Raw genomic sequence first — 15,154 nt, 5'->3', positions numbered from 1 at the left:
GGCAGCTAAAGTAACATGTAGTAGAAAAGAATACATAAAACAAAGATTAGGAACAAAACACAAAACAAAACACAGAATAAATATGCAATTTATAAAGTGCTAATTTTTATTTTTTAAAAAATCCATCTACTGATGGCTCTTGCCAGGAGAAATCCTGGCACAGTTACCTAGTAAAAATAAAAATAATAAAACCATAATGAAAGAGAGAGAGACACCACAAACCAAAAGTATAAGTCATGGTTGGCAATGCTGCCCTGAGGCTATTCACCCAACAGAAGCCACGTAATTCCTTAAGCAAAGGCGCCAAGGTGAATAGGATGCCAGGAGTCAAGCCAGGGCAAGTTTTATTGATCCCCGAGTACACAGAATTGTTTCCACCTTTCTGAAGGGCTGTGAAAAGAAAAGGAGAGGAAAAAAAGAAATAATTAGAGCTTGGTTAAGAGCCAATGCTGGCAACGCGTGGGAAATGCAGGAGTGAGGAAACAGAATGCGCCAGTCACAGTGTGACAACGTGCATTTGGCACGCAGTCCCCTTGCGCATGATGTGGCAATGACTGCCAGTGCTCTCTGGCTCTGATGCAAATGCTGTCCGGACTGGAGGGTGGAAGGCAGGCAGATATCCAGGGAAACAGCCCTCCCTCAGAGATGGGGGTCGTCATTTCAGATTTGTGTGTGTAGGGGATGCAGTAGGGATGCGGGTGGCGCTGTGGGTTAAACCACAGAGCCTAGGACTTGCCGATCAGAAGGTTGGCGGTTTTAATCCCCGCGACAGGGTGAGCTCCCGTTGCTCGGTCCCTGCTCCTGCCCACCTAGCAGTTCAAAAACATGTCAAAGTGCAGTAGATAAATAGGTACTGACCTGGCGGGAAGGTAAACGGCGTTTCCGTGCGCTGCTCTGGTACGCCAGAAGTGGCTTAATCATGCTGGCCACATGACCCAGAAGATGTATGCCGGCTCCCTCGGCCAATAAAGCGAGATGAGTGCCGCAACCCCAGAGTTGGCCACAACTGGACCTAATGGTCAGGGGTCCCTTTACCTTTAGGGGATGCAGTAAAGTCCATAGGTCTGCAATCCAAGCGGCATTTGCCTTCAGAATTCACTGCCAGAAGGTGTGGCAATGGACGTAGGCCCAGGAGGGGTCTTGATTTGGCCCACCAGGCTGTTTTCCCTCCAGCCACGCTCACCTGCCCTACGCCTGATGTCATCCATCCTGTCAGGTGCAGGGCAGCTGAAGACGCCTCTCTCTGCAAAAAGCAGAGGGCCTGTAAATCCCGGAGCTTTTGCCTGCGTGGTTTTATTTCAAAGGTGCAGGATTCCTACCTGTCAAAAGGAACCATGGGGAATTTGGGGGAAGTCAGGATCTGGCTTGCTGACTGGAAAAGGTTCGCCAGCCCCCAGTGACACATTTTCACAAAGGATAGGCTGTTAACCACGAGAGTTAAATGGGACCCCTCTGTTTGGGGATACTCCCTGAAGTGTGAGGAGGAAGAGGGTGGTGATAAGATGAGCTTCTTTTGGCTCAGCCAGGTTCCCGCTTCCTTTTGCTCCTGGCTTCCTCTCTGAGCACGAAACCCCAAAAGCTCCTTCTGGGTGAGCAGATGCAAGAAAGGGCTCCTTCGCTTTTCCTTCTTGAGCAGAACAGGGAGTTTCAGCAAGTGTGTAGCTTGCCAGCAGCTGTGACTTGCGTGACAAACCATCCCTGCCTGAAAATCCCTCTTTTGCAATGGACCTCTCTTTTCCACCTGGCCATCCTAATTATTAATATGTTGTTGTTGTTGTTTAGTCATTTAGTCGTGTCCGACTCTTCGTGACCCCATGGACCAGAGCACGCCAGGCACTCCTGTCTTCCATTGCCTCCCGCAGTTTGGTCAGACTCATGCTGGTAACTTCAAGAACACTGTCCAACCATCTCGTCCTCTGTCGTCCCCTTCTCCTTTTGCGCTCCATCTTTCCCAACATCAGGTTCTTTTCCAGGGAGTCTTCTCTTCTCATGAGGTGGCCAAAGTATTGGAGCCTCACCTTCAGGATCTGTCCTTCCAGTGAGCACTCAGGGCTGATTTCCTTAAGAATGGATAGGTTTGATCTTCTTGCAGTCCATGGGACTCTTAAGAGTCTCCTCCAGCACCAGAATTCAAAGCATCAATTCTTCGGCGATCAGCCTTCTTTATGATCCAGCTCTCACTTCCATACATCACTAAATTATTAATATAAGGGTTTGTTTGTTTTGGTTCCTGGCTGCATAGAGCAGATTCACTGCTGCCATCTTTCTCAAGCTCAAATATTTGGAAGTAAATTTGGCAGGAATATAAAAGGTTCTCAACCTTTTTCCGACCATGGTCCCACCTTGTTTCCTTCCTGTGCCCCCTCCTCCTACCAATAGAAAGGTAGCTATTTTGTATTTTGTTTATAAATAGAACATTTTTTTATATTTGTAATAATTATACAAATTATATAATTTTACCCGTGGCTGCCTTGGAATATCCTGGGGGCCCCCAGGGGGCCATATGCCCCCCCCCGTTGAGAAACACTGATCTAAAGAACTTCCACACAGGTTGGGGTAGGGGGAACTGTTAGTCCTCCAGATGTTGTTACAATTCCCACCATACTCCTTGGCTATTTGCTGTGTAGGTTGCGCCTGATGCAGACCCCTCAACTGTCCCAGAAATACCGTGAAATCTGGGTTATTTTCCTTATGAGAGAACAGTGGCTATTTTGGGCACTGTGATCTTGTGTGATTCTGCGCCACGACTCCCCCGGAAAAATGACTTTTTTTGCAGTGCGGAATTATGCGAGATCATGGCACCCAAAATGGCCGCCATGTTTTTGCAAGAAAAAATGGGAAGATGGCACCCTGGAAGATGGTATTCTGCTTTTTGCCTTTGATGTTTTGGAGGGAGCACAAGCCTGGAGGTCTGCAGGTTCCCCACCTCTGGTATAAATCAGTGTGGGATGAAATTGTAGTGACAAACACCCACTTTTGCCACAAAATGCCACAGGGCTTTCAAAATGGAGATTTGCAACCAAATACCTTTGTCACCTGATCTAAGGTTAAACACTCATGGTTTACCTAGCAGAAAACAACAATAGTTAATTATCAACCCATCAAGGAGTTCAGAGACCACTTAGTATACTCCAGTGGAATTTCCTTACGTTAAAGCCTTCAGTAATGCACATTTAGGCATTCCCCATTTCAGTGGGGCATAGGAGTTCACTCTACAGTTCTGACCAGCTCATAACAAACTACAGTGCCCAGAAATCTTTGGAGAGGGAGATGTGCTTCAAATGTGCTTTAAAGGTGTAGCGTGTACACAGCCTCAGGAAGAGCACAAAAGTTGCTGACTGGAGAAAAACAACAACTTCATACTGTTTTTTCTTTCTTTCAAAAACGAGCTCTCCCCCAAACCTTTTTATGCCCTTGAAATGCACTCTTTGTCCTGAAAATGTTCATGGGTACAAATTCATTGCAGTGCAATTAGGAAGTGAGGGGCCTAGATTAGTGGGTGCGACTTTCTCCAGTTAGGTGTGTGTGTGTGTCTCCTTGCACAAGGGCACAGCAGGCTTAGCTCTTGCTGTCACTGTGGCACCCTGCAGTTGTCAGAAGGAGGCGAACAAGGCTGTGAACTGCCTGACTTTCTAATTGTGACTCAGCTCCACCAGAAATGAGAGCCTGGTGTGATCATGATTGGAATAACTTGGAACATGTGACATTTTGAAGCTCCCATGAACTTCAACAATAGTCCCAGGCCTTCCCTTGTTTCATTTCTTTCTTTAAGACGTAAGAACTGCTAAACAATCAGAAACTCTACGGATGTAGTTTCCTTTCCCTGCATCTTTGCTCAATCAAAGAGCATCACATACTGTGATATTGGTGAGAATTCCCTTCTGGTGCTGGGATCAAAGCTCCCACGGGTATCGACTGACAAATCTCCCACTGCACATCCATGCAATGTGAACCTGCAATCTTCTATGTAGGACTTTTTCTTCATTTCTTGTGCTCCCTGAAGCAGCCCCTGGCCAGAACTTTCAGGTTTGCGTCTCCTGCCAGAAACAGATGTGCAAGGCATTTAGAGCTTGGACTCCTGTATGAATATCCCTTTGTTTTGTAATGATTTCCCCCCTCTCCCTGAGATTTCCAGCTCTCAAGGGCTCATTGTTTCTACCTGGGCACGCTGTTCGTTCAGGAAAAAAAAAAAAAAGAGGTGGCAATCTTACACCGTACCCTTGAGCAATAGTCCTCCTGTTTTCTGAATCACACTACCTGGGAACAGAAGGGGAAACACAAAACCGCCCTTTGTAGGGCAAGGTGTATCTGCTGGAATGTGACACACGCATGAATAGACCTGGGGAGACAAACGATGAGCGTGGATGTTGGCTTTTGATGTCTGTGATGACGAAAGCTCTGGGGAATGCAAGGTAGAGAGAAGAAGGGCTTTTCCAAAGCAACGCCCCCCTCCAACCTTGGAGATAAAAGGAGCATGGGGTATGAGAGAGCCGTTAGTTCCCTTGGCTGTTTAGAAAGCAGCAAGAACATCTCTCTGGGCTTGAGTGTCTCCATTTCCTGGCAGCCATGACCACCACCTACAGGCAGTACACCTCTTCCTCCTCGATGAAGGGGCCTTCTTTTGCTGGGGGTTCCTCCCGGCTTTCCTCCGTCCATATGGGCGGCGGATACAGAGCCCCAAGCATCCATGGCGGAGCTGGTGGTGTCTCCATTTCTTCCTCTCGCTATGTCTCTGGGGTAGGCAGTGCCCTTGGGGGTGGCTATGGGGGCAGCTTCTGCAGCAGCAGCAACCTTGGTGGTGGGTTTGGTGGTGGGTTTGGTGGAGGCTATGGTGGAAGTTTTGGTGGAAGCTTTGTCGCTGGTGGTGGCGAAGGCCTTCTGGCCGGGGGAGAGAAGGAGACCATGCAGAACCTGAACGACCGCCTGGCTAACTACCTGGACAAGGTGCGGGCGCTGGAGGAAGCCAACACCGAGCTGGAGTTTAAGATCAAGGAGTGGTACAAGAAGCAAGCACCTGGTCCAGACCGTGACTACAGCCCATATTTCAAGACCATCGAGGATCTGCGGAGCAAGGTATGGTGAAGTGACTCTAAGGGGACTTCTTAGCCTGGATAGCTCAGTTGGTTAGAGCGTGGTGCTGATAATGCCAAGGTTGATGGTTTGAGTCCCATATGGGACAGCTGCAGATTCCTGCATTGCTGGGGGTTGGACTAGATGATCCCCAGGGTGCCTCCCAGCTCTACAATTCTAGGATGGAAAACCGTAGCAATCTGGCTCTTAACAAGCCCATGAGGAAAGTATGAAAGGTTTGGGGAGAACCCCCCCCCCTTTTTAATCTGCTTAGCACCCAGAGACCTCAAATCCAATTCTTTTAGTCTGTGTAACATGTAAGAAGGCATTAAGCCAAGGATTTTTAAAATCCAAGAACACTTAGCTGATGATGTCAGAATAATATTAACCACAATCAGAAAATAATATTAAAGGGAAGTTCCAACATGAACCTGCTGAGCTAACATTGATCAGCACATTTGATGTTTCCCCCCTTGAATTTAGACTTGATCAGAACTGTGTGTTTCTTTCCCACTATAGCTGTTAAATTGGTAAAGCAAAGATTTTTAAGATAGTGCTTGCTAGTGCTGTGAACGGGTCACAGATCTTATCTTGCTGACGATTTGTCCTTGCATAGAAATGCCATTAAATTACCCCTGTCTCTTACATTTCATAGCCATTGGGTATTCCCCTCCTTTTGTACATAGCTTTCTTTAGTTAAATGCCACCTCAGGACTCTTGGCTGTGTAGGTGCAACTAGCCCAGTTATCGTCCAGAAATACCATTATTGCCACTACTACACTACTATTGTGGTACTATTAGTGGTATACTACTTTCTTTTGTGCCTTAATTTAATTTAATTTTAATTTATTGAGAAGACAGCCTGCATACAGCCTGCAAGCTTTAGCCTGGCAGGAGCCAGCTGCAGATTATTGCAGAGACTCCCTCTTCCAATTAACTTCCATCTCCAGGGCTCAGATGTGGGAGTGAGTGCAGAGGAAGAATGGCCAGGGCCCACCTCTGTGACATCACCAGGGGATGCCCCTAAGTCTAAGGTTTGGGCCCTGAAATCTCTGGGGTGCTCCTAGTGTACACCCTTCCTGAAGGTGTACCCTTTCTGAAGGTGTACCTATGTGAAGTAGCCCAAGGTCCAACACAACCTTCTAGTTGGGAGGTATAATGATTAACTGTTGGGCTATGGAGGCTGTGGAGGAATGCCATCAGCTAAACCAAAGCCTCTTCTGTAGTAAAATTAACTAGGATTTCCTTAGTGCGGGAAGTTAATTTATTTTGCCCACTTGGATCCCTTAAAACTGGGGTCAGCCCATGACATTTTTTGTTCCTCAAGTCTAATCCAGAGGGTGACTAACCTGTTCTTCTCCAGATGTTGTGGGACTCTAATTCCTATCAGCCCCAGCCAGCAATGCCAGTGGCCAGAGCTAATATGGGGGACTCCCAACAGATTCTGGACAGCTGTAGGTTAGACCCTGTACTCTAAATGGTGTCCCCACTAATTAATATGGGGCACTATCTACTGGGATGTTCCCCGGCACGAGCCCTAGTAAAAATGCATCTGGAATGCTGAAGGATGAAGATGTCACATTTTAAAAAATATTAATGATGATAATTTAGTGCATGCCACGCTTCTCCTGGAGAGCTCAGCTGGTTAGAGCACAGTGCTGATAATGCCAAGGTTGCAGGTTTGATCCCTGAATGGGACAGCTGAATATTCCTGCATTGCAGGGGGTTGGACCAGATGGTCCTCAGAGTCCCTTCCAACTCTGCAATTCTGTGATTCCTCTATGATTTCCTGCCCTTGAAATGGCTTTCTGTTAAGTAAATTAGAAAGAACGACCCAGAGCTTTCACATAGCACAAGGCTAGGTCCTGAATGAAACGCCAGTCGAGGGTTCCCTAAAAATAAAATAAAACTTGCCCAGAATTTTTACCATTTCACACCACCCATTCCCTACTTCCCTTGCAGATTCTTGCTGCCAGTGTTCAGAATGCCAGCATCCTCCTGCAGATTGACAATGCGAAGTTGACTGCTGATGACTTCAGAACCAAGTAGGTTTAATTGTTAAAAAAACACACACAAAACTCAGTGGTTGGGTTGGTTTCACAGCCAGCACCATGACTGGGAGCTGTATGATAAACATTTCCTGGGACAACCTCTTACCCCTTTCCCCTTCCCTCTTCCTCTCAATCCTTTGTGGATGCAGGTTTGAGACAGAGCAGGCCCTGCGCATGAGTGTTGAGTCTGACATCAATGGTCTGCGCAGAGTCTTGGATGATCTCACACTGTCCAGATCTGATCTGGAAATGCAGCTGGAAAATCTAAAGGAGGAATTGGCTTATCTGCACAAGAACCATGAGGAGGTAAGAATGCCCAATGGGCAATGTCACAGAGGGGTGCACATTTTTAAAGGAGAGGGGGAGGACACCAGCATTCAACTGGTTTATGTCTGATGAACCCAACACACGTTCTTTTTGTCCAATGTGGTTGCACATGCTACAAGCATCTTCTGAATGGCCCAGCGCAACAGGCTGTGCCACAATGAAATGTCTTTGAAATATCATTGGAAAAATGGGCAGGAAACAGACCTCTTGGGCTCTGATCCAGACACTTACCAAACAATTTGTGTAACCATAAACCTGGGCCTGATTTACCCATGAACATACCTTTGATCACAGACGTCAAGTCTAGGAATGGACTCCATTGGAAAGCATTGCATTTAAAGAGGTTCTGACTCTTCTGTCTGTAAAGGTCCATTCACAAGTGCAAGTCACTCTTAGATACTGCAGCCATCAAGTGTTGAAGATGCATGAATGAACCAGCCCTTAAAAGTCCATTGGAAAAGCGAACAGGCTGAGTTCTGCATGTCAAGTACAGCTGTGAGAATCTAGCCTAGATCTGCTCCAGTGTGCCTTTTAGGGCAGAATCGGCCCTTGAAAAAAATGTACAAGATTTCATAAACACATATTACTACTACTACTAAAATATAAAAAATCAGTGCTATTTTTCTAGAAAAAGAGGTGCCAGAGTTCACCATGAACTTCTCCCTTGTTCTCTTAGAATGGCAATGGTGCCCACCTGAGAGGTGCCAGAACTGAGCTCTGGCAAGCTCTGGCTGAAAAGAAGTAATAATAATAATAATAATAATAATAATAATAATAATAATAGTCATCCAAATCAAAACTACACTACACGCCCCCCCCTTAAAACGGAGTAGTAGCAATGTCTACAATTGATTGCAACAGTAATGAGATAAAAACCAGTCTCTACAAAGACAGATTGCGGCAATGGTTGGCCTCCAACCTAAACTCATTGTATCCAGAGCAACGTGCAGAAGAACTAAATCCTTGGGGCTACGGCTCAAAATAATTCATTGTGTGAGAATTAGGCTGTCAGGATCAAATGACCACAGGCACCTGCTGATTCCCTTACCAGTCATTCTCTGGTACATCTTCAATTAGTTTACTGGCAAGTATGGTAAATACCGTATTTTTCCGTGTATAAGACTACATTTCCCCCTATTTTTTCACGTTTAAAATTGGTGGTCGTCTTATACACAGATGGCACATATGGGGGATTTCTTTATTTGGAGTCTCCCAAAATGGGGTCCGTGTTCTACACGGAAAAATACGGTACTGATCCAGGATAGCTAACCCTTGACAACACCAGCCTCGTGTTTTCAGATGGATGTAGGAAAATCCTTACATGAAACAGAAGCACATTATGAAAGACACTTTCGTTCGGGTTTGCAATCTAAGTGCTGAACAAAGGCCAATCTCTTTTTAAAAACAACCTATATTTTTCAGATCGGTGGAATTTCCCCCAAAGAAGTTGCATCAGATTTGTTTATAGGAATATTTCTAAATTGCCAACACTTAAAAAAACAATAATAATAGTGGTGTACAATAAAATCAACAGCATGATAGAATCTTAATTATGAATAACCTCGCTCCATGTGCCTCCATCACAGGAAATGACTGTCCTTCGAAGCCAAATCCGTGGTGAGATCTCCGTGGAAATGGATGCTGCTCCTGGCGTGGATCTGACCAAGATCCTGGCGGAGATGCGTGAGCAGTACGAGACATTGGCGGAGCAGAACCGGAAGGATGCTGAGCAGTGGTTCTTCAGCAAGGTGGGTCTTCCTTTGGGGTGAATGCACTTTCTTGGGGGCGGGGGGAAAGAAACAAGATAATAATGGGGGGTGTTTTGATTGGTCACTATTGCGCTGTCTCCCCATTTCCTTGTAGACCGAAGAGCTGAACCGCGAAGTTGCCATGAACACGGAGCAGCTGCACAGCGGCAAGTCGGAAATCACGGAACTGAGACGAACTCTCCAAGGCTTGGAAATAGAGCTGCAGTCCCAGCTTAGCACGGTATGGCGTTCAGGCAATCTTCTCCTTGCCCCTTAATCAGGGAAACAGTTGCACAATGTCGCATCCCACCACCAGACCTGACTTGCTGGGAATTCCAACAATGATTTTCTACCTTCTCCGAGGAAGCAAATATTAGAATTTGCTTCCAGAAGGTGTTGTAATGGCCATCAGCTTGGAGGGCGTAAACGAGGGTTAGACAAATTCATGGAGCTATCAATGGCTACAAGTCATGATGGCTGTGGGCTACCTCCACAGCATCAGGGGCTGACCTTTCCAGGGAGGAGGAAGAGGAAGACAGTATAGATTTGCAACAGGGGTTTGAGGGGGGTTGCAGCTCAGAGGCAGATGAGGGGGAAAGCTGGAAAATCGTGGGAGAGCCAGAACAACGCCTGGCTGACATGTTGTCATTAGAAAGCATTCCAGACCCTCCATCTCCCAGAACCCGGCGAGCCTTAAAAGTAGGAGAGCAAAGAGCTCAAAGACAGAGGACATGAAGCAGCACCCATAGAAGTCATAAATGAGGAAGTGGGAGAGACGGGGATGGGAGTGGAGAGTCATTGGAACAATGCCATTATCCAAGAGCCTGGGTTCTATAGCCTCTCTCTGTAAAGATTGAAATTAAAAAGGGACTGTAAGAAACTTTTCCTTGTCTTTATGCTTTCCTGGGCAACTAGCTGGGAGTCTCTGACAACATCCTGACACACAGTCAGAATGCTAGCTGCTGGGAGTCTCAAGTAGCGAGAGTGCTGTTGCATTCAGATTTTGCTTGTAGGCTTCCCCCAGGCATCTAGTTGGTCACTGGAAGAACAGAATTCTGGACTAGATGGGCCACTGGCATAACTCAGAAAGACTCTTCTTATGTTCTTAATATGCATGGGCCAAGAGCCCCTGTGTTTCCCTTCGATTTGGGAATCTGATTGCACAGGATTCCCAGTTACGGGGAGGAATCCAGTGAAGGTCTATTAGGCTGAATGGGGTGCTGCCCCACCAACCTCAGTCTGTCCTCAACGAGCTGCCACCTGCCTGCCTTCTTGCTTCTGACCAGCCAGAGGGTGTCTGTGTCTGTCTTTGGCTCATTGGCGCCACCTACTGTTGGGCTCCCATCCTTCTGCCCTACCAGCCACCGCTGGAGGACTCTAACATTAAAGGTTGCTGTGCAGCTTCTCTCAGAAGCTAACTCTGATTTCCTCTCTCTCAATTCTCTTCCCCCAGAAAGCAGCACTGGAAGGCAGCTTGGCAGAGACGGAGTCCCGCTATGGAGCCCAGCTCGCCCAGATCCAAGTTATGATCACCAGCGTGGAGGAGCAGCTGGGTGAGCTACGGTGCGACATGGAGCGCCAGAACCACGAATACAAGATCCTCCTTGATACCAAGACCCGCCTGGAACAGGAGATCGCCACCTACCGCCGCCTGCTGGAGGGAGAGGAAGCCCAGTATGTATAAAGAGGGGGGCTGTTTCCTAATGTTGGATAAGAAGTCAATAGGCTGAAACAGGAGGATGTCAGGAGTGAGCTGGCAGTAAATCACACTGTGCAAGTTGGAACTAACTCTTTGTTAGCAAGAACATGATCTGCACAGACTTGGTGGAGTGTCGGGCCTAATGAACCTGGCAGCTCATCCCTGGTAGGTCTTGCCCCATGGATCACTGAAAGTCCCCACCTTGTCACAGCCCACTCCACTCCAGGGTTTCCCCCAAGCAATCGGAGACTGTGCATAAGTGCAGCCAACCTTTCCCCTGCCCTTTTCACACCTCTTCTGGTTCTGGGACACCAGTGGGGAGGGAAGCTTGTCACAGCACGAGAAGACACCCATGTCTCTGCACCAGCTGGACTCATCTCTGCCTCTTGGCCTTCCTCATCCCATTCTCCTGCTTTAGTTTCTGCCTCTGATTCTGAATCAGTTCAACCCCTCTTCTTCCCAGTCTTTTTCCTCTGACCACTTAACAATGTCCCACCACCGCTCCCCGGGCTCTGAGCCTTCTTCCCCTGGTGATTCCCCAGCTGGTTCCTCCCACCATTCCTCTGTGCTCAACCAGTCCATCACAGAGGATGTCTTTCAATTGCCAAGTAATTTTTTAGGATTGCTGGCTGTTCTCGGCCTGTCCTCCCATCCCATTATTTCTGATGTATGTTAAGCACATCATGTGCCATTGGCACACTAGGTCCAGCTGTTGTGGGTGCTCTTGGTGCAATCAACACACCATGCTACCCTTGAGTAACGTCTTTTGTTGGCTTGAGAACCTGGTACATTTCTAAGGGTGACATTGACACAGAAGTCCTGTATCCAGTCCTCCACCCCCATTGGCCTGTTGCAGAATGTTATAAGGGCCTTTCACACGTTACATCCAATGAGTGTACAACTTGCATTCTTGTGTGAATACAAAGAGTTGTGCTTGCATGCTCATACAGTTATTCACACGTGTCACCCAACTAGGATACACTCTGTGTACACAGCAGCTGATCTGTATGAATCAACACAGGTACACTTTTCCACACAAACACTTGTAGCTGTGTTTGCTGTAATGTGTGAAGAAGCCGATAGTATTGGGCCAGAGGAGAAAATGTAACAAATGGAAATGTTCCAGGAAATGTTCTGGGGTTCCTTTATTTTAAAGCAATCTGATCACGAAATTAACTGGACACAAGGTTGTGTTGTTGTGCCTTTCCTTTTAGCGCATTTGATTACCATTTCTGCACCTGCTGCATTGCAGCTGAAAACGAACTCTTCATGTTTCTCTAATCTAGTCTTGTCTTTCTCCCTTTGCAGCATTTCTTCCCAGTATTCGTCAGCGATTTCTAGCGGTAAGGATCTGTTGGGCCGTTGCTCTTCCTTTTGCTTTTCAGAAGTTCTCTTTGTTTTATAAAAGCTGAGAATATTGAAGCATGCAAACAGACAGGATAAGGAGATGATACATTCATCAGTATGCTGTCAACAAATAGGCCTAGCCATTCAAGATGGTAGCTGCTTCTATATTTTTACCATCCAGTAGGGATCGATCTAAGGGATGCGGGTGGTGCTGTGGGTTAAACCACAGAGCCTAGGACTTGCCAATCAGAAAGTCGGAGGTTCAAATCCCCGCCATGGGGTGAGCTCCCATTGCTCGGTCCCTGCTCCTGCCAACCTAGCAGTTTGAAAGCATGTCAAAGTGCAACTAGATCAATAGGTACCGCTCTGGCGGGAAGGTAAATGGCGGTTCCGTGCGCTGCTCTGGTTCGCCAGAAGCGGCTTAGTCATGCTGGCCATGTGACCTGGAAGCTGTACGCTGGCTCCCTTGGCCAATAAAGCGAGATGAGTGCCGCAACCCCAGAGTCGGTCACGACTAGACCTAATGGTCAGGGATCCCTTTACCTTTACCTTTAGGGATCAATCTAGTTAAGTTTGCCAAAGTCCAGTCTGTGATTTCTGCAGTTGCCATTCTTCAGGATTATAAGTGAAGTATTTCATAAAAGGGTGCCATGTTTCAACAAAGCCGTCTAAGTCATTTGTATTAGTCAATGCATGTAGTTACTTGATGACACAGAAAACGAATTGGATTCAGGCACTGGCCTTCAACGAATGAGTCATAGTCAACAACCAGGTTGTAACTCAACCCGGATCGAGCTATGGGTTGTACTATAGGAGCATAGGAAGCTGCCTTAGATTGAGTCAGGCCATTAGTCCAGCTAGCTCAGTATTGTCTACACTGACTGGCAGCAGCTCTCCAAAGACTCAGATTGGGCTCTATCCCAGCCCTACGTGAAGATGCTGGGGCTTGGCGTTCATATCTTCTGAATGCAAAGCAGAAGTTCTGCCACTGAACTATGGTCCTTTCCTTTTGAAGAGGAATGGTATGAGATGCAGAATAGAAAAGATAACATGTAGTACAGCCCATAGTTAAGGCATGGAAAGATGTAGTGTTGGCCACCAACCTGAACAACTTTAAAAGGGGAATATACAAAGTCATGGAGGAGAAGGCTATCAATGGTTGTTTGGCATCAGAGCTTTGTCGCCTTCAGTGTCAAAGGTGGTATGTCTCTGAATATCAGTTGCTGGCTGTTGTGGGTTTCCCAGAGGTATCTGCTTCAGCCCTGTAGATATAGGATGCTGCGTTAGACAGACCTCTAGTGTGACTCAGTCAAATTCTTCATAAGCAGGTCATGCCAGTTAAGTCTTAAGGGGGTCGTGCCACTATTTTCATTCATTCATTCTTTCTTTCTTTCTTTTTTTTTTTAAAGAAAGGGTAAGCTGGAGAGGAGAAAGATGGAAGGAGGAAGAGGGGATAGTGCGTGCATGTGTGTGTGTGTGTGTGTGTGTGTGTGTAGGAGAGAGGGAGAAGGAAAACGAGAAAGATACATACAGTATGAAATAAAAATGGCAGCCATGTTACAAATAGAAAGTGGCTGGTCGGAGTTACAGATTGGCCCCAGGTCTGTAAAGGTTGAAGAAACGTTCTGCAGATGTTGAACAAAGCACAAGAAGCCCTTTAATGCCAGTCCTGCAAAGTTTGCTCTGCATTTCCATGGCTTGGTAAAACAATGCATTCTGAGGTTTCATGGGAGATGTTAAAATCCAGTTCCTTCTAACAGTGAGCTTTGGCTGATGTGTAGGACACAGAGAGGCAGGTCAGCAAATGGTGAAGGCTGAATCACTTTCTTGCAAATAACGTTTCTTCCCCTTCTGTCTCCTTGTAGGACCCTCAACCACCCGCCAAGTCCGCACAATTGTTGAGGAGGTCCAAGATGGAAAAGTGATCTCATCTCGTGAACAGGTCCACGTCTCTGGCCGTTAAGTCTGCACCTTGAACACATCAGCCTTTGCTTCTCATTTGAGATACTGCTCTGATTTTCCCTTTCCTGCTTTTCTTCTTACCAGCCGCAGTTTGAGTTCTTGTACGGCTGCATACCCAAGGCTCTAATAAAGTGTGTTCATTCCAGCAAATCAGGAGTTTTCTGTGGTCAGTTCAAGAGAATGGCTTCATTGCTCTTAACCCAACAACCTTCAGCCTTCCTAGATGGAAAGAAGACATGCCTTTTCAAAATAATTTCATAAAGATAGATATAGATGATAGATAGATGATAGATAGATAGATATGTGTGATTAGACTTCATAGTTGAGTCTCAATATTGCAGTATCAAAGTGCATCTCATTCAGAAGGGCCAAACCTTCCAAAACATTGTTTCCCATGATGCTCTCAGTGCCCAAATATGCAGTGTGGGAGAGGTCCTTGTGAAAACGTCTTAAGCTGCCTCCCAATAGCCTAGTAGGACAATACTGAGTCTGACTTGGTATAAGTCATTTGTTTGTCTTGCTCTTTATTGTCTATACTAGCCTCCCCCAACTTGGTGTCCTTCCAATGTTTTGGACTACAATTCCCATCATCCCCGTCCATTGGCCATGCTAGCTGCGGATGATAGCTGTTGCTGTCCCCCAAAAATCTGGAGGGTACCAGGTTGGGGGACTACCAGCAAATTTCAAGGGTTTTAGGAAGGGGCTGCTGCTAGCCCTATCTGAACCAGAGACCTTCTGTGTGCAAAGGAGTTGCTTCACCACTAAATAACAGGCCTTCTCTCTAACAGAAATCAATGGGCTTAAAATGGTTGGGGAATCTTTGCCTTTCCAGGAATACAACTCCCATCATCCCTGATCATTGGCCACGCTGGCTGTGGTTGTTGGGAAATGTGGTTCAGCAGCATCTGGAGGGCCAAAGTTTCACCACCCATGGAAAATGCACTTAGACT

At 46.6% G+C, this 15,154-nt stretch overlaps 1 protein-coding gene across 1 annotated transcript; it reads left to right on the top strand.

The window, feature by feature from the left end:
- Positions 1-4,210: 4,210 nt before the first annotated feature.
- LOC309328093 (keratin, type I cytoskeletal 14-like) lies at positions 4,211-14,354 on the top strand. The gene is made up of 8 exons (XM_081838028.1): positions 4,211-5,073; positions 7,033-7,115; positions 7,271-7,427; positions 9,035-9,196; positions 9,312-9,437; positions 10,650-10,870; positions 12,204-12,238; positions 14,108-14,354. The coding sequence occupies exons 1-8, from the start codon at positions 4,567-4,569 to the stop codon at positions 14,203-14,205; spliced, it is 1,389 nt and encodes a 462-aa protein (XP_081694154.1). The 5' UTR covers positions 4,211-4,566; the 3' UTR covers positions 14,206-14,354.
- Positions 14,355-15,154: the final 800 nt, after the last annotated feature.

This window comes from Podarcis erhardii (genome assembly GCF_964252035.2).
Source record: "Podarcis erhardii genome assembly, chromosome: 13".
Lineage (NCBI taxonomy): Eukaryota > Metazoa > Chordata > Lepidosauria > Squamata > Lacertidae > Podarcis > Podarcis erhardii.
The sequence above is the reverse complement of the archived record's forward strand: the minus strand, read 5'-3'. Positions and strand labels throughout refer to the sequence as shown.